Genomic DNA, 24,684 nt, shown 5'->3' on the forward strand with positions numbered 1-24,684 from the left:
TTTGGGGCCGGGACACTCAGGTGGGATGTGGGGGATGCTGGTTCCAGCTGGCTTGGAGCTGCTGGAAGAACACATCAGTGCTGTCTAAACATCCTTAGAGGAAAGGATTTTCTCCTGGACTGGACCTTTGGACTGCACTAAGGGAAAAAAAAATGTTAATGCCAAATTCTTGCCAAGAAAATTCCCATTTCCCTCCCTGGGCCTTGCAGGTGCCATTGACCAGTTTGGCTGGGCAGCCTCCAGCCCCTTATCCCAGTTTCCCTGGGGACACAGACAAGGCAGGGCAGACACAAACCTGTATCCCTGCTCCTCTGGCTGCCAGTGGGACATTGTCCCTGCTGGGTCCCGGCCAGGCAAAGCTGCACACCCGGGATGTGCAGGAGGGACACCTCGGGCAGCCCCATGGCCAGCAGCCCTGGAAGGAGCTGGGTCCCATCCTGGGCACCCCTGGGTGTCTGCAGGGGCTACGGAGCCTGGCTTTGGCTGGTCCTTACCCTTCAGGCAGCTCTCCAGCCCTCAGGACACAGCCTGCAGCAGCCCCTGTGCTCCTGGAGCTGACCTGAAGCTCCTGGAGCCAGAGAAAAATCCCAGCCCCTCCCTGCATTTTTCCTTCTGCCGCTTCGTTCTCCTGGTGAGGTGCCTCTGCACGAGCTGGCCCACGGCTGCTGGTTTTTGAAGGAGCGCCGGAGGACAGCATCAAACATTTTCTGCTGTTGGAGCAGGTTTCCCCCATCAAAGGGCCCCGTTTTGGAGGCAGGGCTGCAGGGAACACCTGCAGCAAAACCTCCTTTCATTCTGGCTGTGCAGCAAGGATCAGAGACAGACCTGGGCACTGCAAAGGCTTAATTGAACTTCCCAGGCCACTTAGAGACAAGAACACATCAAAGGGTGAACGTTTCGCTGTGAATTGCTCACTGAGCTCCTTTAATTGATGGTGTCTTCCCTGACCAGGCCACTGCCTGGGGTGTGATGAGCAAGAGCTGCTGCTGCTCCCAGCATGGAGAGCAGGGCTTTGCTGTGGCATCAGCACCACTGGCACCAGTGGGCTCAGACCCTGCTCCAACAGCACCTCCCACCCTGCAAGGGCTCGTCAGGAGCCACCTGGGCAGGTGGAGCTGGGCTGGTGCTTTGTCAGCCAGCACCTTCTGTCACTTACCCCACTCTGGGACATGCCACTTGGCCCTGTGGGAGACCCAGCTCTGTGAGGGACCAGCCCTGGGGACACTGTCAGGTCCCTCCTGCAGCCTTGTGCTTCTGGTGGGAGAAACAAAAACCCCAGCACGGATCCCTGGGAGGGAGGATGGACAGCAGAAGTTCCAAGCACCTTGGCTTTGCACCATGGACCAGAAACTCTGCCAGGTTTTCCTGGTCCAGCTACATCTGTGCTTTCTCCCTAGAGAGGTTTGACCAAAGAAAAGAGTGTTACCTGTACCTGTTGGTGAGGCTGCATCCAAGCCCCCACAGTGCCCATGTCCCCTCGGGGGTGGGCTGGACAAAGGCAGGGCTGTCTGTGGGCAGGGCACAGATCCATGTTCACGTGGATCCAGAACATCCTGTAGGGCACGTGGAGAGGAGGAAGGATGCCAGGACACAGGCCCTGAGGCACTGTGTGTGCATTGCTCCTGTGATCAGACATCCCCCGGGGTTCAGGAGGTCCCCCCTGCACATGGCCCGTGCCTGGGGATGACTTTGGGGCTGGTGGAGAGGCCACAGCACAGTGCCTCTAACACGGGTGGAGCTGGGAGTGCCCTCAGGCATGGAGATGTTTCCCTCTCCACCCCTGCTCGCAGAGCAACGGGACTCTGAGCAGACACTTAAAAATAAACAGCAAAGCCTCAGCGTGGTTTGGCAGCAGCAGAGGGGGGGAGCAGGCAGATGCTCCTGCTTTGGGTGATGATTCAGAGCATCCTCAGAGCTCTGCAACAGGATGTGGTGCTGGCCCCGCTCAGCACGCCCTGACAGAGGCTCTGGATGGGGCCAAGGTGGCTTTGAAACCAAACCAGGCCCTTCTTCGCTCTGCCTGCTGCCCCACAACTTCCTTCCCAAGACACAGGATGTAGAAACAGCTCCCAGCCCTGGGGACAGTGGTGACACCCCCCAGGTGACCCAGAGAGGGCACAGGGGCACTGTCAGGGCAATTCATGCACCACTGTGCTTGAGGAACGGGTGCTGTAAGGGGTGGTGGTGCAGGCACCAAGTGTGTGGCACCTGAGGAGGACCCAGCTGTGCCCCAGCCAGTGAAGGGGACTCTGCCTCGGCCAAAAGCTGCAGAATGAGCTCCTGGCTCAGCACAGCAGCTCAGAGAGGGCTCCCTCCCACACTGCTCCTGATGCTTCTCCTCTTCTCCCACCAGGGACATGGACAGGGGCTGAGGAGCTGGGGGACACGGGGTGGCCCATGGGACTCTGCTGCCACCACAGCGCTGCTCGCCCAGGGACCACCCATGTCACAGGAGGCCTCTGATGGAAGGTGAGTGGTGGCCGGGCAGATCTGTCACCTTGGGGGCGTTCTGGGGTCAGAAATGGGATGAGGTGGGGCACCAAGGTGCGAGCAGATCCCAGGTGTGGGAATCCAGAGCTTCCCTCTGGCTGCCCTGGCTGCCCTGGGACCCTGGCAGGGGTCAGGAACCCCCCTGGACAGAGCCCCCAGAGACACTGTCTGTGATCTCTGGCCATGGAAAAGTTTTCAATCTTACAGGATGAATTACAACCTCTGAGTGTTTGATATCAGTAATAACTAAGTGTGGCATGGGTGCAAAAGTAAAATTTTAGGATTCTAGATAAGGGGTCCAAAGGGGACAAGATGGAGGAAATTTGGTGTGCCTTGTCCTTTTCCTCCTTCTTCATGCCCTCCATGTCTCACTGTGGTGTTGGCATTTTTCTGTTGGTTCAGGCTGGGGACACACTGTCCAACGTAGGTGACAGATATTGGCACGTTCTTGTAAATCCAGCCCAGGGAGTTTCTGGTATTGAATGTTTGTCACATCCCACTGAGGGCAGAGCCCCACACGCTGCCCTGCAGGACAGAGCTGGGCAGGGCAGCAGAACATGTTAGAGATAAACAGAATAAACAACCTTGAAACCAGCACAGATGAATTATGGCTTCTGCTTTGGCAGCGGGGCTGAAAGACAGAGACTTTCTACAACCTTGGAATCATCAATACCACAGATTCCAACACCCAGGCAGTGATGCACTGGCACTGGGGGAAGGACTGGCTCTGGAGAGAAAGGATCTTGCTCAGACTTTATTCCCTGCATGGGTTTGGATCCCAGGAGAAAACACCACGATTGTGTTCTTCAGTCTCTTTGGCTCCAATTTCAGCAGCTGCTGCCCTGACCTAGCGGCTCCTAACAAAGCCTCCTGCCAGGGCTTTGGGATGGCGAGGAGGGCTCAGGCAGGGCACTCCGGAGGGCTCCAGCCCACCCTGCTCCCTTCAGAGTCAGAGGCAATTCTGCTCTGCTGCCTCTCCTGTCACCCACCCTCCCAGACCTGTCCCTCTGTCCTGTCCCCAGGACCGAGCGGTGCCACAGGCGGCTGGCAGGGGCCGTCTCCCCGCAGTTCCCGGGGGACATCATCCCCCAGCTGGGCAGGCTGGCGCTGCTGAGGGCCGAGGAGGCTGCCCGGGCACAGGCAGCGAGCCCCTGCCCCAGCAGGTGAGGGCTGTGCTGGGTGTCCTGGCTGCCACGCCGCCCGGTCCCCGCAGAGCTCCATGGAGACCTCAGCTCGCAGCTCCACGTCGCTGTGCAGGGCGGCTGCACGCGTGGCCTGGTGCCCGCCGGAGCACCCGAGGTGTGCACAGAGCTGGGCGTGCTGGCAGCTCTGCTGGGGCACCTGTGCCAGTGATGCTGCCATCCCAGGGACTCTGGGGAAGGACACAGCCAGGGGGGACAGGGGCTCTCTGCCAGGTCTGAGGGACTTTCCTGCAGGTCCCTCGCTGCCCTTTGCACGCCTCTCTGGGCAACTGAGGCGTTTTTAATGTCCTCAGTGTCCAGGTGACACCAGGCAGTCCCAGCACCAGGCTGGGAACAGGAAAAGGATGGCTCACCCTGACCCCGTGTGCTGGTGGCTGCCCCAGCTTTGGGCTGTCTCTGCAGCCCTCTTGCCAGGAGAGCTTTCCCTGGTTTCCCTCCTGGCTGGAAGGCTCCAACCTCGGCTGATGTCTGCTCCAAATCTCTCACACCATCATCCCCTGCTTGTCCAGCCTTTACTGGGGGTTTCATTTCACTGTGATACCTGAGCCAGGTGAACAGGACAGGTCCAGAGGTGGCCACCAGGTTCAGCCAAGAGTCCAGTTCATCAGAGAGTCCGTGGCAATGAGGCAGGAATGAATTCAAGTTGGGAAGTCAGTCAGGAGGTCAGGGTCAGGCCCAGCAAGGGCAACCAGGTTCAGACACAGCCCAGTGGCCACCAGGCAAGGGCAGAGCGATGCACATACAACAGCTCCCACAACATAGCTTTAGCTGAGGCTGAAGGCCCAGGGCTGAGCTTAAATGGGCTCCTGGACTGACTGTGAGGCTGATCAGGGCCCTTCAGGCCTATTGGTGCCCTCTGAGCCCCACCATCCCTTCCCACCAGGATGTAAGGGCTCCATGAGGTTTCCCTCTGCATGGGAATGGCAGAAAAGTGAAGCAGATTCTGCCATTTGCCTTTGTGGTTCCTCCTCTTCCTCCTCACCCGTTTTCATGTCTCTGTGCAGAACCCAGGGTGCAGAAGCACCTGGAGAGCCTGCAGAGCTCCTGTGGGAACGGCCTGGAGACAGGAGCCCTGCAGCGCCTCACCAACCTGCTGCTGGTGGAAGGCCTGACCGACATCCAGCAGAAGGAGCACGACATCCTGCAGGTTGAGACCACCAAAGGCCTGCCGAGCGTGTCCAAGACCATCCCCCTGGAGAAGCTGTTCCTGCCTCTCTCCAAAGTCAGCATCCCCCCTCGCATCTGTGTCACCATCGGCGTGGCCGGGATTGGCAAGAGCACTCTGGTGAAGCTGTTTGTCTGCAGCTGGGCAAAGGGCGAGATCAACAGGGACATCATGTTTGTGCTGCCCCTCACCTTCCGGGAGCTCAACACCTACGAGAAGCTCTCTGCTGAGCGCCTCATCTGCTTGGCTTTCCCCCACATCACCGAGCCCGGCTGCATCGCGGCCGGGGCCGCCCGGACCCTGCTCATCCTCGACGGCCTGGATGAGTTCAAGACCCCCTTGGATTTTTCCAACGCGGTGGTTTGCACCGATCCCAAAAAAGAGATCCAAGTGGACAACCTGATCACCAACATTATAAGGGGAAACCTGCTGCAGGAGGCCTCTGTGTGGGTCACGTCGCGGCCGGCGGCGGCCGGGCAGATTCCCGGCGGGCTGGTGGACCGCATGACGGAAATCCGAGGGTTTGGGGCTGCAGAGATGAAGGACTTCTTGGAGCAGATGTTCCCGGACAACCGAGATCTGTCCAGCCAAGTCCTGCAGCACATCAGAGCTAACAGGTCGCTCCACGTCCTGTGCACCATTCCTGGTTTTTGCTGGATTTCTGGCTCCTCGATCGCTTATTTCCTAAAACGTAGCGGCGACCAATCCCAAGAAGCAACTGTGGTCCCCAGGACCCTGTCAGAAATCTTCTCCTATTATTTCAAAATGGCTCTGAGTGGTGAGTGGCTGGAAAAGCCGAGAGAAACCCTCAGGATTGAGCAGGCTGTGAACACCAGCAAGAAGCTGGTGAGCAGCCTGGGCAGGCTGGCCTTCTACGGGCTGCTCCGGAGGAAACACGTGTTCTACGAGCAGGACATGAAGGCCTACGGCATCGACCTCTCCCTGCTGCACAGCTGCCTCTCCACCCGCCTCCTGCTCAAGGAGGACATGCAGGCCTCCACAGCCTACTACTTCTCCCACTTAACCACCCAGGAGTTCCTGGCAGCTCTTTATTACTACACGACGGCCAAGCGGGCCATCTTCGACCTCTTCGCGGAGAGCGGCATGTCCTGGCCCAAGCTGGGCTTCCTCAGCCACTTCAGGAGCGCCGTTCAGAGGGCGCTGCAGGCCGAGGACAGGCAGCTGGACATCTTCATCCGCTTCCTCTCGGGGCTCCTGTCCCCGCAGGTGAACGGGCTGCTGTCGGGGTGGCTGCTGGCGAAGGACGAGCAGGGCGGGCTCAGGAGCCAGGCCATCGGCGTCCTGCAGGGCTGCCTCAACGCCGACCACGCCGTCTCCTGGCGCGCCGTCAACGCCATGCGCTGCCTGCAGGAGCTGCAGCACACGGACACCGCCAAGGCCGTGGAGGAGGCCATGAGGAGCGGGAGCTTGGCCGGGATGCTCACCCCCATGAACTGCTCTGCCCTGGCTTATCTCCTGCAGGTCTCTGACGTCTGCCTGGAGGAGACCAACCTCTCCAACTGCCTCACCTACAATGTCTGTAAGAGCCTGCTCTGCCAGCTCCTCTTCTGCCACAGCCTCCGGTGAGTCCTGGTTGCACCAGGGGTAAGGAGAATGCCAGGCTGTGACTGTGGAATCACAGATTGCTTTGGGAAAGCCCATTCAGTTCCACCCTCTGCCATGGACAGGGACACCTTCCACTGTCCCAGGCTGCTCCAAGCCCCATCCAACCTGGCCTTGGACACTGCCAGGGATCCAGGGGCAGCCACAGCTGCTCTGGGCACCCTGTGCCAGGGACTCTCACAGGGAAGAATTTAATCGTAAATTCTAATCTAAATCTCTCCTCTTTTAGTTTAAACCTGTTCCCCGTTTTAAGTATGGGAGGCAGCAAAGAGTTCTCTCTCCCCCGTGACTCACAATCTCAGTGGGACTCCCCAGACCTGGTCCACCTGCAGAGAGCTGCCCTGGGGGTGGCACTGGGTCAGCTCTGCTTCTGTCCTTGAGCTTCTCCACGTGGGACAGGCAGATGTCGTAGGAGGATCATCCTTTCCCCAAACCCTTGCTCTTGCTCTTTCCTTGTGTGTCCTGCAGGCTGGACAATAACCAGTTTAAAGATGATGTGATGGAGCTGCTGGGCAGTGTGCTGAGTGGGAAGGACTGCCAGATCCAGAGGCTCAGGTAGGACCTGGCCCAGGGCAGATGGGATGTCCTGGGGATGCAACGTGGAGCTGGGGGCACTGCAAAACCAGGGTGAGGGTCCCCCAGGAATGTGTCTCCCACTGGCTCCCCAGGGTGTCTAACGACAAGGACAGCCCCACACGATCCCCTGCACCAGGCACAGCGACCTTACCCCAGAGCTGACTTGCCCAATCTTCCTGGAACTGCTGCCTCCTCACTGTTCCTAAAAAAAATGTCAACAAATCCAGGGGTTATCCTAACAAACCACTTCCCAAGGTGACAGCAGATGGCTGGACACTCGAGGCTCTGCATGGACACCTGCTGCATGGTGGGGACAGGCTCCTGACCCCCACACAGGGAGGTGCCTCATCCCAGACAGATGGATTCCCACTTTCCCCACCTTCCCCTCTTCCTCAAGGCTGCACAGGGTTCCCCATGCTGCCATCTGAGCTCCTTTATAAGACACAAGTGAATTTTATATCCAGAAACTGTGTCCTTGCAGTCCCTGCCTGGTGTCCACCCCAGGAGAACATCCATCACTTTGGTTGTACCAGGAACCAAATGCTCCCCATGGCTTTTCTCTGCTCACCCATCCCAGCTGCGTCCTGGGACATGCCAGGGTCTGTGCCAGTCTCTTTCTCCTCTGGAAAAACACACAATTTTCCTTTTGCTGGGCAGCTTGGCAGAAAATCAGATCAGCAACAAGGGAGCCAAGGCTCTGGCCAGGTCGCTGCTGGTGAACAGGAGCCTGACGGTGCTGGAGTAAGTGTTCCCCCCTTGCCCAGCTCCCGTGGTGCCCACATTCCCTCTGGGAACCATCCCCTGCCCACGGTGGGGCTGGATCCCACCCAGCCTGACTGAGCTGGGGAGGTCTCCAGCCCCTAAACCCACCACCACGAGCTGCTGGCCTGATGTCCCACCTCAGCAGTGCCATGTGGAGGCATCTGGCTTAAACTGGGCCTGTGCCAGTCTGGCTTTGCTAACCTTGGCTTTTCTGACCTTGGCTTTTCTGCCTGTCCCATCCCAGCCTGCGGAGCAACTCCATCGGCCCCGCCGGAGCCAAAGCCCTGGCTGATGCCCTGAAAAAAAACCAAATCCTGCTCTCCCTGAAGTAAGTCTCAACCTCTGGAGCATGCCCTGGAGCAGATCTCCTTTCCATCCCTCTTCTGTCCCACTGGGGTTTTCCCAAGCTCCAAGGGCCGCCCATGGGGTCAGCCCCTGGTCAGTTGTGCGGGGCAGCGAGCGCGGGTGCAGCTGGCACAGAGCCGGGCACTGGGCAGCCCTGGGCACACAGCTGGGATTCTCCTGCCTCTTGGGCAGCCAAGGGAGGGGTTGGGGCTGTGCTCCAGGTCGAGGTCCTGTCTGTGCATGGGAGCTCCCAGGGTGCTGTTTGATGGAAGAAGGAACATCCCATGGGAGAGGAGGGAAGGAGACTCCTGGCCAGGGATGCCCTGGCCCTGCTGTGGGAGCATCCATCCATGGTTTCACTGCTGTGTCCCACAGCCTCCAGCACAACTCCATCAAGGAGGACGGGGCCACCTTCCTGGCCGAGGCCCTGCTGACCAACCACAGGCTGGTGACCCTGCAGTGAGTGACCTGGACGTGGCATCCCCCCTCCAGCCACCCAGCAGGGCGGGTGCCACCTTTGGGGACGTGGCAGCTGCCATTCACAGGTGCCTTCCTGACTTTTGCAGCCTGCAGAAAAATGCCATCGGAGCCCAGGGCACCCGGAAAATCGCGGAGGCGCTGAAGCAGAACTGCAGCCTGAGGGAGCTGATGTGAGCAGGCATGGGGGAGGGAGGGCAGGGCCAGAGCCACGTCTCCTGGCATCTGTGGGCAGGAGTGGCAGGAAAAGGGCAGCCCCTGTGGCAGGCAGGAGGGATGCTGCTGGCTCTGCCCAGCGGGGCTGGTGTGGACGGAGAGAGCAGAGCCTTGGAGCAGCCCTGTGCAGATGCTCTCTGTACCTCCTGGGATGCAGGGAGCCACATAAAGAAAGGAGAAGTTTTCTCCCCTCTGGCAGAGGGAAGCAGAGGAGCTCCAAGCCCTGAGAAAACATTAAAAGCTATTCCAGCTCAAACCAGCCATGAGACAGAGGTGCACGTAGGTGGGAGCTGAGGTGGCAGTGAGTTCATGCTCGCTGCTGCAGCAGGAAGGGCCTGGGGGAGGTGAATCCCTTGCTGGCAGTTCCAAGCTTCCTCCTCTGTCTCAGACTCTCAAGCAACTCGGTGGGAGACGACGGCTCCATTGCCTTGGCTGAAGCTCTGAGGGTGAACCACAGCCTGCAAAGCCTTGAGTAAGTTCCCGCTCCGTGCCTGGACTCCTTGACAACAGAGCTCAGCCTCCTCCTTCCAGCAAAATCTGCCACCCCTCAAGCCCTCAGCCCCTCCCCATGTCTGTCCCACTCCACATTCCCTGGGTGTTCAGGCTGGAAGATGATGTGGCAGCTCCAGCAGCAGCTGGGCTGGCCCTGCCTGCACCAAGGGGCACTGACAGAATGAATCCCAAAACCCAGTGATGACTTTTTATTCTGGCTTGGAGGAAATCAGTAGCTTTGGGTGTTCTCTCTCTCAGAAGTGATGGGAATTGGCTAAGGAGGGAGGTAATGGGCTGGGGCCTGGCAGAGTCAGGCTGGAACGGTGCCACCTTCACTCCCCACGGGAACAGCCCCAGGAGAGGAGGGCTGGTGGCTCCTGCTGAGTGGCTATGCCCTGGTTGTGTCCCTGTGACAAGGATCCCAAACCCATGGGAGCCACGTGCCCAGCTGAGCCAGCAGCCACAGTGTCCAGTGGGGACAAGGGTGCCCCAAAGTCCTGGCAAGCCCTGTCCCCCCTGCTTGCTGGGGCTGTGCTCAGCAGGAATGGCTGATCCTGCCCTGGCTGCTCCCAGGGCTGGTCCCTCTGCCTTGGCTCCCTCACCCCAGAGCTGACCCTGCAGCCCAGCTGTGATGCCAAGACTGGCCCATCCTCACCCCTTCCCTGTTTGTCTCAGTCTCCAGAGCAACTCCATCAGCAGCGCAGGGGTCACGGCACTGACAGCAGCTCTCTGCTCCAACAAGGGACTCCTCAGCCTCAAGTGAGTGACAGTCCTGCAGCCACCCTGCCCCAAAGCTGCTGCTGGCACCTGGGAGCTTTTCAGCAGCCTGGGCTCGTACCTGGTTGTTTCCAAGTGCTCTGAGATGCTGAAAGCAGCTTTGGTCCCTCCTCCAGCTGTGAGGAACTTCTGTCTTCATCTTTCTCCCTTTGGGACAATATTCATTCAGCCACATCGTGGAATGACAGGATGGCAGCGGGGGTGGGAGGCTGGCAAAAAGCCCTGATGGGCCACCAGTGCCCAGAGGAAACACAGGAAATGGAGCTGCAGGAGCTGATGGTCTCAGACAAACTATTCTGCTGGGCTGGTGGCCTCAGCCCCAGAGCAGGAGGCGAAGGAGGCCCTGGGGGAGCAGCTGGTCCAGGCCTGCCATGGCTGCTGCTCCCAGCCCCGTGTTTTTTCCCAGCCTCCGGGAGAACTCCATCAGCAAGGAGGGGGGCCCCGCCATCGCCCGTGCCCTGCGGAGCAACAGCACCCTCAGGAAGCTGGAGTAAGTCCCATGGGCCCCAGGAGGGCACCCAGAGCACCCCGTGCTGTCCCTGGAGCTGTCCTCAGCTTCTCCTGTGTGACCCGAGTCCTCTGTCCCTCCAGCTTGGCGGCCAACCTGCTGCACGAGGACGGGGGCAAGGCCATCGCCTTGGCCATCGGAGAGAACCGGGCCCTGACGTCCCTGCAGTGAGTGTCCCCTGGGCAGCCTCAAACCCTGCCTGGCTCTGAGGGCCCTTGCATGCACGTGGGCAGGGACGCTGCTCCTCAGCCCCTCCAGGCTGTGACATGGCACCCCTGGGCCACCCTCCAAGGGAGGTGTGCTGTGACATCCTGGATGGACCCACGGGGTCTTGCACATCCCTGGGTGGGTGTGGAGCCTGGCTGGATCAGGCCACGCTCACAGCCCAAGGCTTCACCTCTCATTTTCTCCTGTTTGCAGCTTGCAGTGGAACTTCATCCAGGCCAAAGCAGCCACGGCCCTGGCACAAGCACTACAGTCCAACAGCAGCCTGGCCAGCCTCGAGTGAGTGGGGACACGGGTGGATGTGTCCTGGGCCCTGGCAGATGGGCAGGGCCCTTAAAGCCCAACCAGTGCCACCCCTGCCATGTCCAGGGACAACTTCCACTGCCCCAGGCTGCTCCAAGCCCCAGTGTCTAGTCGGGCCTTGGACCCTTGCAGGGATCCAGGGGCAGCCACAGCTTCTCTGGGCAACCTATGCCAGGGCCCTCCCACCTCATTCTTCCCAGCATCCATCATCTATCCCTGCCCTCCGGCAGTGGGAAGCCATTCCCTCTTGTGCTGCAACCCCTTGTCCTTGTGCCTGGTTGTTCCCACAAGTGCTCTGAGATGCTGAAAGCAGCTTTGGTCCCTCCTCCAGCTGTGGGGAACTTCTGTCTTTATCTTTCTCCCTGTGGGACAATATTCATTCAGCCACATCTTGCAATGAATCTCTGCAAACCCTTATCCCAAGTCCCTCTCCAGCTCTCCTGGAACCCCTTTAGGCACTGGAAATCTCCTGTGTCCCCATTGCGTGTCCCTGGCTGGGGATGCTTTAAATGCCTTGTGGCCCAGGAGCCCTCCCAAGGCATTTGGGAGTGCTGGGCCCTGTGCTGGCCCTGTCCCTGCCCCTGGCTGCCCGGCCTCGGGCACACACAGCCCTTCTGTCGCAGCCTGCAGGAGAACGCCATCGGCGACGAGGGAATGGCCGCGCTCTCCGCTGCCCTGAAGGTCAACACCACGCTGGCAGATCTGCAGTGCGTATCCAGGCTGCAGCAGGGCCCTGCTGTCACAGCCTAATTACCCTAATTAACACACCATGGCCACCTCAGGGCTAGTGCTGAAGGTCCCCGTTCCCTTGCAGCCTGCAAGCGGCTTCAGTTGGCGCGGCCGGTGCCCAAGCCCTGGCAGAAGCCTTGATGGTCAACAAGAGCCTGCAGATCCTGGAGTAAGTGCTCCGTGGGGCCACCAGTGCCCAGGGCTGTGCCACTGATCCCTAGGGCGCCTGAGCCTGGCCCTGGGCTCAGCACCGCTCGTGCCCTTGCTGGTGATGTCCCAGACCTGGCCCTGGGCTTGCTGGGTGCCGTCACTTCTCGCCCTCCTCCCGTTTGGGGCCACCCCGGGCTGTCCTTCCTCACTGCTCCTTTGTTTGCAGCCTGCGGGGAAACTGTCTGGGCCCGGCGGGGGCCAAGGCCGTGGCCAGCGCGCTGAAGGTGAACCGCAGCCTCCGCCGGCTCGGGTGAGCAGCCTGCCCAGGCCCCCTCAGGAATGGCAGGGGGATGGCCAAGCCCAGTGGTTCTCAGAAGGGCAAACCCTGAGCAGGTGGCTCTCCCCAATGCCCAGTGCGTGCATTCCCTCCCGCTGACCCTCCTGCCTCCCGCAGCCTGCAGGAAAACTGCCTGGGCATGGACGGAGCCATCTGCATCGCCACGGCCCTGAAGGGCAACCACGGCCTCACCTACGTCAAGTAAGCGGCTGCTGCAGCGGGTGGGAAAGGCAGGGATGGGGGAGACCACGGGAACCAGCCAGGGACCTTCCCCACTGCCAGTCCTGCCTGTTGCTGGCTGCCCCGTGGGGCAGGGGCATCCCGTGCTCCTCCTGACATGGCAGCCACTACCCCCACACAGCTCCAGACCCCTCAGCTCCCTGCCAGGGATGCCTCTGGGGCAAAGAACCACTTCAAAAGTATTTGTCAAAAGGGAAATACTCTCCAAAACCAGGGGAGAAGTAGCTGGGGTCCCCTTGGAGAGCCAGAGTGGAGGAACATGAGAGGCAGAGCAGGAAAAAAAGTTCAAGAACATAAAAGAGAACAGAAAGTACCCAGGCTGGGAGCAGGGGAGAAGGCAGCAAAGGCAGGCACAGCTCAGGTGTCTGTGCCACAGCAGCAGGTGACAGAGGCTGGGCACATGCCGCTGGCTCTTCCAAACTCCATGAATTCCTGGAGGGGCTCAAAGCAGCCTCACTGGTTTCATTCCCTGAGCTGGGACACACAGAGGCCTGCAAAGATCCCTGAGCTCTGAGAAGCTGCAGTCAGAGGGCAGAGCCATGAGACAACTGCAGTGGCTGCAGCTCATCCCCTCCAGGGATGCCTCTGGGCCAAAGAACCACCTCAAAAATATTTGTCAAAAGACAAATACTCTCCAAAAGCAGGGGAGAAGGGGCTCAGCCCCTCCAGCTGTCCAGGGCTGTCTCCAGCTCCTCCCTTGGCTGCCCCAGGGCTCTCAAAGCACAGTTCCCTTGTCAGGGTCCCGCATGGAGCGGGGTGGGCACAGGGGCTGCCGGATGCTGGTGCAGAGCTGGGCAACGTCTCCTGTCCCCACCAAGGATCCTGCCCTGCCTCGTGGCCCAACCTGAGCTCCCTGTCCCCCCCAGCCTGCAGGGGAACCGCATCGGGCAGTCGGGAGCCAAGATGATCTCGGACACCATCCGGAGCAACTCGCCCGACTGCGTCGTGGACGTCTGAGGGACCCGGGGCTGCCCCTGGCCTGGGGGGCTGCAGGGAGCTCCTTGGTGCCCAGCTCAGGGATGGGAACTGGGGCAAGGAAAGCTCCTGAGCTCCTGGCACGGCCCAGGAGGACCGAGGGTGTCGGATCAGGAGTGCAGGAGGGTCAAGACTCACGTTGAAAGCTGAGGGATGTGTGTGCCCACGTCTGGGTTCATCCAGGCCCTGGGGGAGCTTCAGGGAATGGGGAAATGCAAAAAAGGAGCAAGGAGGGGCAGATGCCACATGCCAGACCTTGTTTTTGTGGGGATTTACCTGCTGGTGGCAGCCAACTCCTCCTGTGCTTTGTCACCCCTGGCTACAAACAGCCCAGTTCTGCAGGCTCCCCTTGAAATCGCAGATGGACACGAGATATTTGCTGCTGCCTTGCTCAGGTGGGAGTGATCCTGTGGACCTGGGCACTTCCAGCAGGTCCTGCTGGTGCCATGCTCTCAGTAATAGATTGGTGCTGCCCAGACACACCTGGAGTGTTTTCTATCAAAGAGAGAGGTAATCCAAGGCATAGGAGTGGAACCATCTAGAAAGACCTTGGGAAATAAGGAGTCCTCAGGAAAATGGAGGAGTAAAAGGGGAATGTAAGAGGAACTGCACTGCCCGAGGGTGGGATGTCTCCAGTACATCTTGGTGCTATGCCAGAACTGCCTCAGCTCAAACTCCTGCCTCACAGTTTCAGGCTGGAGCTCTTGGATCTCCTGCTGCTGTCACTGGTGTTCTGTGACTTTGGGATGTCCTCCCCATGTCCCAGCTGCAGGGTCTGTCCCTAGCAGGTCACCTTTTGACTAGGAGAGCTAAGATGGTGCCCTGTGTGTGACAGAGACCCAGTGGCTCTCCAGAGATGCCAGCTTTGCAGGTGACCCAGCAGCCAAACTGTGAACCCTCGGAGCCCCCTGAAGCCACTGTCCCCTGTCCCCAGCCAGGACACGCTGCCACACTCAGGGCAGCCAGGGGCTGCTGCAGGGAGCTGGGGGCTGATCCCAGAACACCGGGCTGAGGTCTGGAGATGGAAATGCTTGGGAATAAATTGGTTGCTGGATGAGAAGATGCCTCGTGCAGCCTCGCTCTTGCACTGCAGGACATTTGGATGGGCTGTGCTGCCTGCCTGGGCTGAAAGCTCAGGTCACTGGCACAGGGTGCTGCTGCTGCCTGGCACGAGCAGCTGCAACAGCAGCATGGCTTTGCCCAATGCCTGCTGGCTGTGCTGGAGGCTAGGTGGCACTGCTGCCTGGACAGAGAGGCTCTGCCTCTGTGCACACCAGGTGTGGAGTCACTTTTCCACTGGGCCTGCAGTCCAGGAAATAAACTGTGACCCAAAACTGCAGCCCAGAATGAGAGACTGGGATGGTCTCAGCGGTCAGATCATCCCAGGTTTGGGTTGGAAGGATTCTCAAAGTCCATCCATTTGCACCCCTGCCATGGGCAAGGTCACCTTTCACTATTCCTCCAAGCCCTGTCCAGCCTGGCCTTGGGCACTGCCAGGGATCCAGGGGCAGCCCAGCAGCTCTGGGCACCCTGTGCCAGGGCCTCACCAATATCCTGCCCAATATCCCATCCATCCCTGCCCTCTGGCAGTGGGAGCCATTCCCTGTGTCCTGTCCCTCCATCCCTTGTCCCCAGCCCCTCTCCAGCTCTCCTGGAGCCCCTTTAGGCCCTGGAAGGGGCTCTGAGCTCTTCCTGGAGATGTCTCCATTTTTAGCTCCACTCCTTCAGTCTACCTGCTGCTGCTCTTTGTGCACACCAGCCCTTGATTAAGTAAAGGATGTGTTTAGGATAAATAGATTTAAGCCAGATTTAAAACCAATTGAGATGCATTCCCAGAGCAGCTTTTTATCAAGTTTTATTAAGCCAAAGAAATCTATTTGGACATAATAAAATGCAGGGAAATCAGGATACGATGCTCACTGGAGTGAAGCTTCTGGCACTGCAGTGCACAAGAGCCAGTTTAGTGCAATTATGGAAATAAATGCACATTACTGTGATTCTCATTATGGATAAACTGCTCATGCTTTGAGATTCACAAACCTGGCAATCCAAGTTTAATTTTCGGGTTTAATGAACATTATTTACCAACTCCTGAATTCACAGTGACACTCACTTTTCAGACAGCTGGGTATTAGCTCCTGGCCTCTCCAAGGTTTGTGCTTCAAGAGGTCTCCTGCTACTGAAGGGTCAGAAGTCATTATCACTTTGCTCCAGTGGCTCTGGCTTCCTGACTCGGAGACTGGATTTGCCTGGGGAGATTTCCATGCTGTCGTCTTCCAGATCATCCTCCTCCTCCTCATCTTCATCTTCATCCAGGTCAATCTCACTATCCCCTGAGTCGTCCTGCAGGACAGGAACAGGAGTCCATGACCAGCTCAGCTGTGCCATGGCCAGGCCTCTTTGCCAGCCCAAAGTCAGGGATGGCAGCGCTGGCTTCCCCTGCACTCCCAATGCATTGCAGACCTCCTTCCCCACCCCACGGGGCTGGTGAACACAAATTCCCCGACTTCTGCTGCCTCTGGGCTATTAAAAGCTTGTCAGGGTGTTTAACATTCAGGTGACAGCTCCTGTGAGCCCACAGAATGGAGGGGAAGTGAAGAGAATGAACCCCAGGAGAGGAACCCCAGGAGAGGAACCCACCTGAGCCTTGCTCTGGCCTGGCCGCGCCGGAGCTGGGGTCCCCTTGGAGAGCCAGAGTGGAGGAACACGAGAGGCAGAGCAGGAAAAAAAGTTCAAGAACATAAAAGAGAACAGAAAGTACCCATGCTGGGAGCAAGGGAGAAGGCAGCAAAGGCAGGCACAGCTCAGGTGTCTGTGCCACAGCAGCAGGTGACAGAGGCTGGGCACATGCCGCTGGCTCTTCCAAACTCCATGAATTCCTGGAGGGGCTCAAAGCAGCCTCACTGGTTTCATTCCCTGAGCTGGGACACACAGAGGCCTGCAAAGATCCCTGAGCTCTGAGAAGCTGCAGTCAGAGGGCAGAGCCATGAGACAACTGCAGTGGCTGCAGCTGAGGGGAGTCACAGGCTGCAGGACTTGGCTTTGCATCCCTGGATGTGCTGGAGCTGTGCCAGCAGGGACAGAGCTGCCAGCAGGGAAGTCCAAAGGGAACAGAAATCACACAGGGTGACCATCCAAATCTGTCATTAACGTGGCCAAGGACAATCAGGCAGCACTGGGACTGAAGTGACAACATCACCCACAGCACAGCACTCTGCCCTTCCCAGAAACAGGTCTGGATGTCCAGGAGGTACCACCAGCTTTCACCACACCCATCCTGGAGCAAAGAGAAGAGCATGGACTGCCAGTTCCCCTCCAAGACACAAGGTGATGGTGCCCCAAAGGCTGTGGCTGCCCCACCCCTGAATTAAGTCAGGTTGGATGGGGCTCAGAGCAACCTGGTCTAGTGGGTGGAACAAGGTGGGTTTTAAAGTCCCTTCCACCTCAAACTGTTTTGGATTCCCAGAAATGTCTGAACTCCCCTCCTTGAGGGTTGTCTGCTGGATTGAGACAACAAGGTTCCACTACACTGGGAATTTACACCAGCACAGGCTCCAACACAAACCCACAGCCACCACAGATGTACTAGTCCCTAGCCCTCTCCAAAATAGTGTTCCAACATCACCTGGAGAGAACAGCCCCACTGCTCCTGGGATGGCAGCAGCTTTTTGGGATGCTGGGGAGAGCAAACTGCAAATGCCAACCACATCCAGCAACTGGCTTCAGCTTCCTGGTGCAGATGTGGCCACTCAGGTGTGCCCAGAGGCACAGAAAGGCTGCCCACGGATGCCAAAGGCTGGGCACAGACACAGAGCAAGACCCTCCTGTGCAAACCTGTGTGTGCCTTTTACACTGCCCACTCATGTGAAAACCACAACCAAGAGCAAGGCCAGGAGCTCTGGGGCAGCTGGAATCCCAAGGGCACAGCTCACAGTCCTGCTCTCATCCCTGCCCCATCCTCCAGAGGACTGATGCTGCCAGAATGGACCATGGACAGGACTCCAAGGAGTGCCTTTAGAGCAAAGAAGGGGATTTAGGTCCATGTGTTTAACTCCAGCTGCACTGCACTGGTCCCTCTTCCCAGAAATCTGCCCCAAAGCTCACAAGAGCATTCCTGCAGCCTGTGTGCCACTGATTCTGCACTGCCGGGTGGGGTGAAAGCACATGGGGCACACAGACTCCAAGAACAAAGGAAAGATAAGGAAATACATGTCTGTGCTGAGGAAAGGTGTCAGCCATTTGAAAGGAGGGAAAAATCAGGCCTGGGGTGTGAGGATTCAGCAGGTAAAAAGGTGTCCCTCCAGCTGAGGAGAGGGCTGGCATCTAAAGCCCTGTCAGAGCTCTGCAGACACATGAGATGGTTACTCACATCTTCCTCCGTGTCTCCACCTTGCATTGACCCCACGATCCGTGTGCCAGCTCTTCCTGCAGGAGCAAAGAGAATCCCCATCAAACCTGGCTGGTGGTCACAGGAGCACAGAGAATGCCCCTCAAACCCAGCTGGTGGTCAGAGGAGCACAGAGAATCCCCCTCAAACCTGGCTGGTGGTCACAGGAGCACAGAGAATCCCCCTCAAACCCAGCTGGTGGTCAGAGGAGCACAGAGAATCCCCCTCAAACCTGGCTGGTGGTCACAGGAGCACAGAGAATCCCCCTCAAACCTGGCTGGTGGTATAGGGAGGGAGGAGGAAGGGTAAAGCTCATGGTGCATCCCTCAGTGAGAAGATGAGATCCCAATTAATGCAGTCACCCCCTCCTCGTTAAGCCTCATTGCTCAGGACAGGGTAGGAGAGAGTAGGGCTGACAGTAATTAACATTTGACTTAATAATCTTGGAGTTTTTCTCCAACATTAATGATTCTGTGATTCTAGTCAGGGTGCTATTTCCAGAGCTATTCCAGCATGATGGTTCTGGCAGGACAAGAGGTAATAGACACATTAAGAAATAGGAAACTGTATCTGAACAAAGAAACCTTTTATTATGTGAGGGCAGTCGAACACTGGAACACAGCTGCTAAGAGAAATTTAGGAGTCTCCATCCATGGAGATACTCAAAAGAAACTGGATGTGTTCCTGGACAAGCAGCTCAAACCTCCTGTTAGAGCAGAGAGGCTGCTCTAGATCATCCTGAGAGGTCCTTCCAACCCAAAAAATCCATGAACTGACACATTCCTTCCTCTTCTTTGGTACGCAGAGAACAAAATCCTGGTTTTCCCATGTGGGTGAACTCTTTCTCCTTTAGAGAGTTCAGACCCATTCTGATATTCCAGGATGGACTGAATCTCACAGGAAACCCAGGCAAACCTCAAGAATTCCCTGATGGGAGTGAGCTGTGTGAGGCTGAAGAGGGAGGTGGGGATCTGCAGGGAGCTCACAGAGGGGAGCACACAGTGTGCCTGCTGGCTGGCTTCGGCTGCCCAGAGGCCATGGCAGATGTCAGCAGGTGCCCTTTGCTGGGGAGGGAATGTTGGGAATGGGGAGAGCAGAGCTGTGAGCAGGGAGAAGCTCCTGGGGGCTGCCTGGGTGCCTCAGCCCTGCTGCTGCAGCCACACAACCCCCTCAACACTGGATCCTATTCCCAGCCCCGCTGTGTCCATCCCATCCCACCATCTGTTCATTTCCTGCCATCACAGCTCCCTCCATGCCAAATATGGAGTGTTCCAATCTAGAACAATCCAATCTGTGCTGTTTTCAGCATGAAAACAAGGCAGCTTTAAAATATACCCTGGCAAACCTCTTTTTTCTACTTCCCAAAGCACAAAAGACAACAGGTCCCCTTTGTCCCACGCAGTTTGAGCTTAGTTAGTGGTAGGAAAAAGCTGCCTAACTCATCCACAGCTCACCAAAAACCCCTTGCTGTATCAAGGCAGATCATTAAAAGGATTTTATGTCTTCATATAAAAAGCAGTGGCCTGTATGCAGCAGTTGCTGATAACAGAGGAAATGGAGATGGAATTAAAAGATTTCTGGATTGATCTGTCTTCAGGTTTTGGAGACTTTTGCTCTAATTTATGCTACACTAAATCATATAAATTTGGAGGTGATTACACCTGACATCCTTAGATGACAACAGAACCCCATTTTTGCCCAACCTGCAAGTGACTCTTGAGTTTAACTGCAATTTTACTCTGTAGAAGGCTCAACATAAAATGTAAAATTGGGAATTACTACCTCTAAAAGGAGAAAGCTGCAGGGAACTCCTAAAATAAGACAAAACAGAGAGAGATTCTGAATATAAAAGAGAATCAAGATATCAGATGAGGAGAGCTGGTGAAATAGGAAAGTTCAAAATGCCATGGGAAGAGCTTAGAGAATGCTCACAGGGGGTGTGAGGATGCTGCTCCTCCCTCAGTGGGAGCAGTGCAGACATCCTGTGGACACATAACTGCTCAGACATGGAGGAACTCCAGCATCTGCTACTGCCTGGACTTGGATCCTTCATTGTCTAAGCCAGGAGCACCTCTCTGAACCAGCAACTGTGGGATCAGTAGGGTTAGGTCCTGCAGCAAACCCTGGGACACTCCCAGGAGAGACCCCAGGATGCAGAGGGGCTGGGATTTCACTTGAGCACTACACTGTAAAGAGGAAAGAAATCAGATTTTCCATGGAGCATTATTTTCACTCCCAGACCATAAACCCCCCGTTTTCCTGTGTGGGGAAAGGCCCTGGTGTGTTCCTGTGTGTACTGGGGGCAGGCAGGGAACAGAGGACACCTGCATGGCACAGGGAGAGCTGGGGATGTTGTCACTTGGCTTCCTGGCTCAGTTCAGCTGGCTCACACAGCTGCCAAGAGGAGAGGGCCTGTGGTGCTTCCTTCCAGATAATGTGAATCCAGCTGGGACAGGCTGTACAGAGCAGTAATTAGGGAAGATGCTGGTAATGAACAGGCTGTGATTCACTGCACCTTTGGAATCAAATCTTCTCCCTGTGCATGGCCACGGTTTGTAGGCACCGAGCCCTCAGAGAGCAGAAGGCAACGTGCATCCCTGATCTGGAGCCTGGAAGCTGCTGCAGTTTTCCCTCTGTGTGATGCTCCCCATGGTACCAACCTGTGCAGCTACCCAGGATGGAGCCACAGGGCTGGGATGATTTCCAGCTCCTCACCCAGCAGTGGGTACAGGTTAACCCCGTGTGTCACAGCAAGGAGTGACACACAGCCTGAGACAGCCTGGAGGGGGCCAGGTGGATTTGGAGCTGACACATTTTGCTCCCAGTCTGGAGATCTGCAGTCAGTCTCCAGTGCTTAATGGGAATTCACAGCATGAGCTCTCAGAAGACACCTCTCTTCCCTCTGCACCACATTCCCTTCCCCACACAGAAAAATGGGATGAACCTTCTGCCTGATCCTTCTGAACTGTTGTCCTTTGGGCACTGTGCTCTCAATCACAGCCTGATTGAATATCCTGAAAGATGATCCTGAATATCCCCCAAAGACGATCCAGTCTCACCCCTGGCCCTGCACAGACACCCCAACAATCCCACCCTGTGCCTGAGCACTGTCCAGACACTCCTGGAATTTGGCAGCCTCGGGGCTGTGCCCATTCCCTGGGGAGCCTGGGCAGTGCCCAGCACCCTCTGGGGGAAGAACCTTTCCCAAAATCCAGCCTGATTCTGCCCTGGCACAGCTCCAGCCATTCCCCATCCCAGAGATTGGAGCTGCCCCTCAGGAGGAGCTGCAGCCCCCCCTGAGCTCTGCCCTCAGTCTCCTTCTCCAGCTGAACAATCCAGGTGCCCTCAGCTGCTCCTCAGACCCTTCCCCATGCCCACGTCCCTCCTTTGGGCACTCTCCAACAGCTTGGGATCCTTCTGGTATTGTGGCACCCACAACTGCCCCAGATCTGAGGTGAGGCCACACCAGGGCAGAGCAGAGCAATCCCCTCCCTCCCTTAGTCCAAGACCCTGATCCCAGCAGCATTTTCCAGGCACTGCCAAAATCCAGGGACTCATGAAGCACAGCACAGCTGCAGCATGGGGGAGCACACTCCAGGTTATTTCTTACACCTCCCTGAAAAGGAAATCTGCTTGGAGGTGAGGGAGCTGTTCCCACCATTTCAGACCTACAGCCTCCCCTCCTTCTTCACTAGGTCTGATGATGGGATGGCCCACACCTGGGGGAGGTTGAGAGGGAAGGAAAACACTCTAGAAATTCCACAGCAGAAATCTGAACATGGCCACAAGCTGGAGAGAGAAATTCCACAAGCAGAGTGACAATTCCCACTGAGAACAGGACTTTCCTGCTTTTCAGCCTGCCTGCAGTGTGGAAGGGTTGGGATCAGGACTGTGGAGGCTCACCTGAGAAGATTTGCATGTCAAAACTCTCCTTTTCCCTACAGGACCAAAAAAATGAGGGATAACTCAGGCTCTGCAGCCTTCCCCCAGCATGCAGGATGCCACAGGCACTCAGCAGCAAGTGCCCTCTCTGCCAGCACATCATTAACACCCTGATCCACCAGCTCTGCCAAGGAAAGGGGCTCCAAGAGAGCTGCTCTCACTGTGTGACTTTGGACTGATTGGCTGCTAAAAAAACAGGGTTTTATAAAGATTTCTTCTTACATTAAAGATCAAATGGGGCTGAAGTTGTTCCTGTCTCAGTAGTGAAATGGTCTCTGAGGTCTGGGCAGGACAAAACCAGCCCTTAACACCAATGTTATAAAAGGAAATGAGCTACAGCACGGGAAGGAATGGTTCACAGGAGCTGAAACACCCTGGCAGTGTGGAATAGAAGGTGATTTCCAGGCACAGCTCCACAGGGATGGACTATTTCAGCTTCACTCAGCAGCACTGCCTTGTCACCAGCACAGTGTGTCCCAGTCTGCCACCTCTGGGAGGGGAAAGGTCCTCATGATGCCACTCATTCAGGACTCTGGTCCAAGTGACTTGAAAAGATGGACTGCACATGGAATCATAACATCACCTCAAAAATCTGTCACTTCTGATTGTGTGGGTGACAAAAATCTATTTAGTTCAAGGGGAGCCTGAACAGGTTCTTAGGAGAAAATAAATATACTGAGGGTAAGCTTAAATCAGTGCAAGCCACGAGTGATGGGGCTGAAACATTCTGAGAGCAGCAGAGAACCTGAGGAAGTTCCCACGTGCTTCCCCAGACATTTTCTGTCAGCCAGGCTGGCTGGATGCTGTGGCTGACCCAGCACCCCCAGGATGATTCTGCATTCCCAGGACAAGGCTGTGCATCCTTTACCCCAAGGTCCATCCCAGCTGCACAAGAACTACCATCCTGCTGCAAACAACTCATCTAGGGCCTCTTTCAGACCCTATTGGTTTCTCTACACTGCAGATGGTTAAGACTTTCAATGCTGGAAGAATTTCTTTACCTTTGGCTCTCTGACAAAACACGAGTCTTACTGCAAGTGCCACCACAAATTCAGGGAAGTCCATTGTATTTGTCAGAGCCTCAAATATCTATTGCCAGATAGAATAAAAATGGATGTGAAATTTTATTCACACTGACAATGCTAAAATTAAAATGTAGACACCAGACTGCCTCCAGCTCTGGCATCTCCAGCACAGGAAGGATGTGGAACTGCTGGGAGAGGAGCCCATGGAGCTGTCCCCAGGGCTGGAGTCCCTCTGTTCTGGAGCCAGGTTGGCAGAGCTGGGGGTGCTCATCTGGAGAGGAGAAGGCTCCAGGGAGAGCTCAGAGCCCCTGCCAGGGCCTAAAGGGGCTCCAGGAGAGCTGGAGAGGGACTGGGGACAAGGGATGGAGGGACAGGACACAGGGAATGGCTCCCACTGCCAGAGGGCAGGGATGGATGGGATATTGGGAATTAGGAATTGTTCCCTGTGAGGGTGGGCAGGCCCTGGCACAGGGTGCCCAGAGCAGCTGTGGCTGCCCCTGGATCCCTGGCAGTGTCCAAGGTCAGGTGGAATGGGGTTTGCAGCAGCCTGGGACAGTGGAAGGTGTCCCTGGACATGGCAGGGGTGGAATGAGATGAACTTTAAGGCCCTTCCCACCCAAAGCACTGTGTGATTCTGTGATAAATCAGTGTGTTCTCTAAGCTACAAAACCAAATGATCAGTGACACATGGGTTTACTACAACAAGCCCCCTAAGGAAGGGACTTTCCTGTGATATTGTGACAGGGAAGCAGCTGCAGTTTCCAGGCTCACAGGCAGCACCTGCAGCTCAGCCCCTGCTCCCCCACCATGAGCTCTCACCTCCCTGCTCCCTCCTGGATCAGAGCCCTTCCTGCTTCCCTAATGCAGCTTTTGCCATGTGTGCTGGCCCAGCAGCACTGCAGTTAAAGCTCCAGAGCCCATTCCAGCTTCTTTCTTCAGCTGCTCCTGTTCTGCTCGTGGGGAAGGGGGTGATTTTCTCTCTGCACCACACAAGTCTCCCCCAGCCCCCTCCTTGCTGCTCCATGGGAAACCAAATTCTATAACTTCAAGTCTTTTAATTGGCTGAAAGAATAAAACCAGGAGCAATATTGTCAAGCCTGCATTTAGTTTGAATTTCGCTGTATCTATACAGGGCTGGTAAAAAGGTTCTTGAGGGTGAGTGTGCTGATTTTTCTCAATTATACCAAGTGGCCTAAAAAGAGGGATTATCTCTCCCTGAGAATCTTGCCTCTATAATGGCAAAACACACTGGAATATCTGCCCACCACAGAGAGAGGGAGGAAGCCTTATCTCCCAGCACTGACAGCCTGGGAATTAGAAATGTAAAATATGTAAATTAGAATGTAAAAAAGATATAAAAGTGCAGCCCAGCAGCCACAGGGACTGAGCACAATGGGTCCTTTCTCCTCAGCTTGAGAGCAAACGTGGCTCAGCAGCATCACCACGCAAGAAAACACAAAGCTTCAAATGAAAGTGATTGAAATATCTTAAATTAAGTCAAGGAAAAAAGCAGTAATTAATAGAAATAATGTTCTTGTTATACTGCCTTGATCATTAAGTGTATTTTAAATGCAAATTGCTGAAGAACACCAGATCTGTGGTGTGTTTAATAGCAAACATTCAGCCCTGGTTTTCTAAAGAAGCTGCTGCTTCTGACATTAATCTCAGGTCTTGAAGTCTGATGAAATAATATTGAGTTTCCATTAAGGGTAATTAATGATAACAAAGCTCTTCCTAG

General features: G+C 56.3%; 2 protein-coding genes across 13 annotated transcripts in view; one reads left to right on the forward strand and one right to left on the reverse strand.

Moving 5' to 3' along the window:
- Nucleotides 1–24,684, forward strand: part of NLRC3 (NLR family CARD domain containing 3) — a 29,145-nt gene that overhangs the window by 3,296 nt on the left and 1,165 nt on the right. The window contains exons 2-19 of one of the 10 annotated variants that reach the window (XM_085592482.1): nucleotides 2,354–2,469; nucleotides 4,697–6,440; nucleotides 6,949–7,035; nucleotides 7,714–7,797; nucleotides 8,063–8,146; nucleotides 8,539–8,622; nucleotides 8,730–8,813; nucleotides 9,245–9,328; nucleotides 10,024–10,107; nucleotides 10,532–10,615; nucleotides 10,717–10,800; nucleotides 11,054–11,137; nucleotides 11,785–11,868; nucleotides 11,976–12,059; nucleotides 12,267–12,350; nucleotides 12,495–12,578; nucleotides 16,820–16,919; nucleotides 21,924–23,046. In XM_085592482.1, coding sequence (XP_085448608.1) covers nucleotides 2,463–2,469; nucleotides 4,697–6,440; nucleotides 6,949–7,035; nucleotides 7,714–7,797; nucleotides 8,063–8,146; nucleotides 8,539–8,622; nucleotides 8,730–8,813; nucleotides 9,245–9,328; nucleotides 10,024–10,107; nucleotides 10,532–10,615; nucleotides 10,717–10,800; nucleotides 11,054–11,137; nucleotides 11,785–11,868; nucleotides 11,976–12,059; nucleotides 12,267–12,350; nucleotides 12,495–12,578; nucleotides 16,820–16,919; nucleotides 21,924–21,944 — 3,051 coding nt within the window. In that variant the 5' untranslated portion in view covers nucleotides 2,354–2,462 and the 3' untranslated portion in view covers nucleotides 21,945–23,046. Of the gene's footprint in view, nucleotides 1–2,353; nucleotides 2,470–4,696; nucleotides 6,441–6,948; nucleotides 7,036–7,713; nucleotides 7,798–8,062; nucleotides 8,147–8,538; nucleotides 8,623–8,729; nucleotides 8,814–9,244; nucleotides 9,329–10,023; nucleotides 10,108–10,531; nucleotides 10,616–10,680; nucleotides 10,801–11,053; nucleotides 11,138–11,784; nucleotides 11,869–11,975; nucleotides 12,060–12,266; nucleotides 12,351–12,494; nucleotides 12,579–13,483; nucleotides 14,653–16,819; nucleotides 17,107–21,923; nucleotides 23,047–24,684 lie in introns of those variants that run through there. The other 9 variants (XM_085592478.1, XM_085592479.1, XM_085592477.1 and 6 more) reach the window with 9 other exon arrangements.
- IFT38 (intraflagellar transport 38) overlaps nucleotides 15,430–24,684 on the reverse strand; it is a 57,143-nt gene continuing 47,888 nt past the window's right edge. Inside the window, exons 11-13 of one of the 3 annotated variants that reach the window (XM_021540788.3) lie at nucleotides 17,962–18,017; nucleotides 16,233–16,274; nucleotides 15,430–15,935 (exon numbers count right to left, since the gene is read on the reverse strand). In XM_021540788.3, coding sequence (XP_021396463.2) covers nucleotides 15,780–15,935; nucleotides 16,233–16,274; nucleotides 17,962–18,017 — 254 coding nt within the window. In that variant the 3' untranslated portion in view covers nucleotides 15,430–15,779. Of the gene's footprint in view, nucleotides 15,936–16,232; nucleotides 16,275–16,436; nucleotides 16,870–17,961; nucleotides 18,018–24,684 lie in introns of those variants that run through there. The other 2 variants (XM_021540789.3, XM_085592487.1) reach the window with 2 other exon arrangements.

Source organism: Lonchura striata, chromosome 14 (assembly GCF_050655825.1).
Source record: "Lonchura striata isolate lonStrDom1 chromosome 14, ASM5065582v1, whole genome shotgun sequence".
Taxonomy (NCBI): Eukaryota; Metazoa; Chordata; class Aves; order Passeriformes; family Estrildidae; genus Lonchura; species Lonchura striata.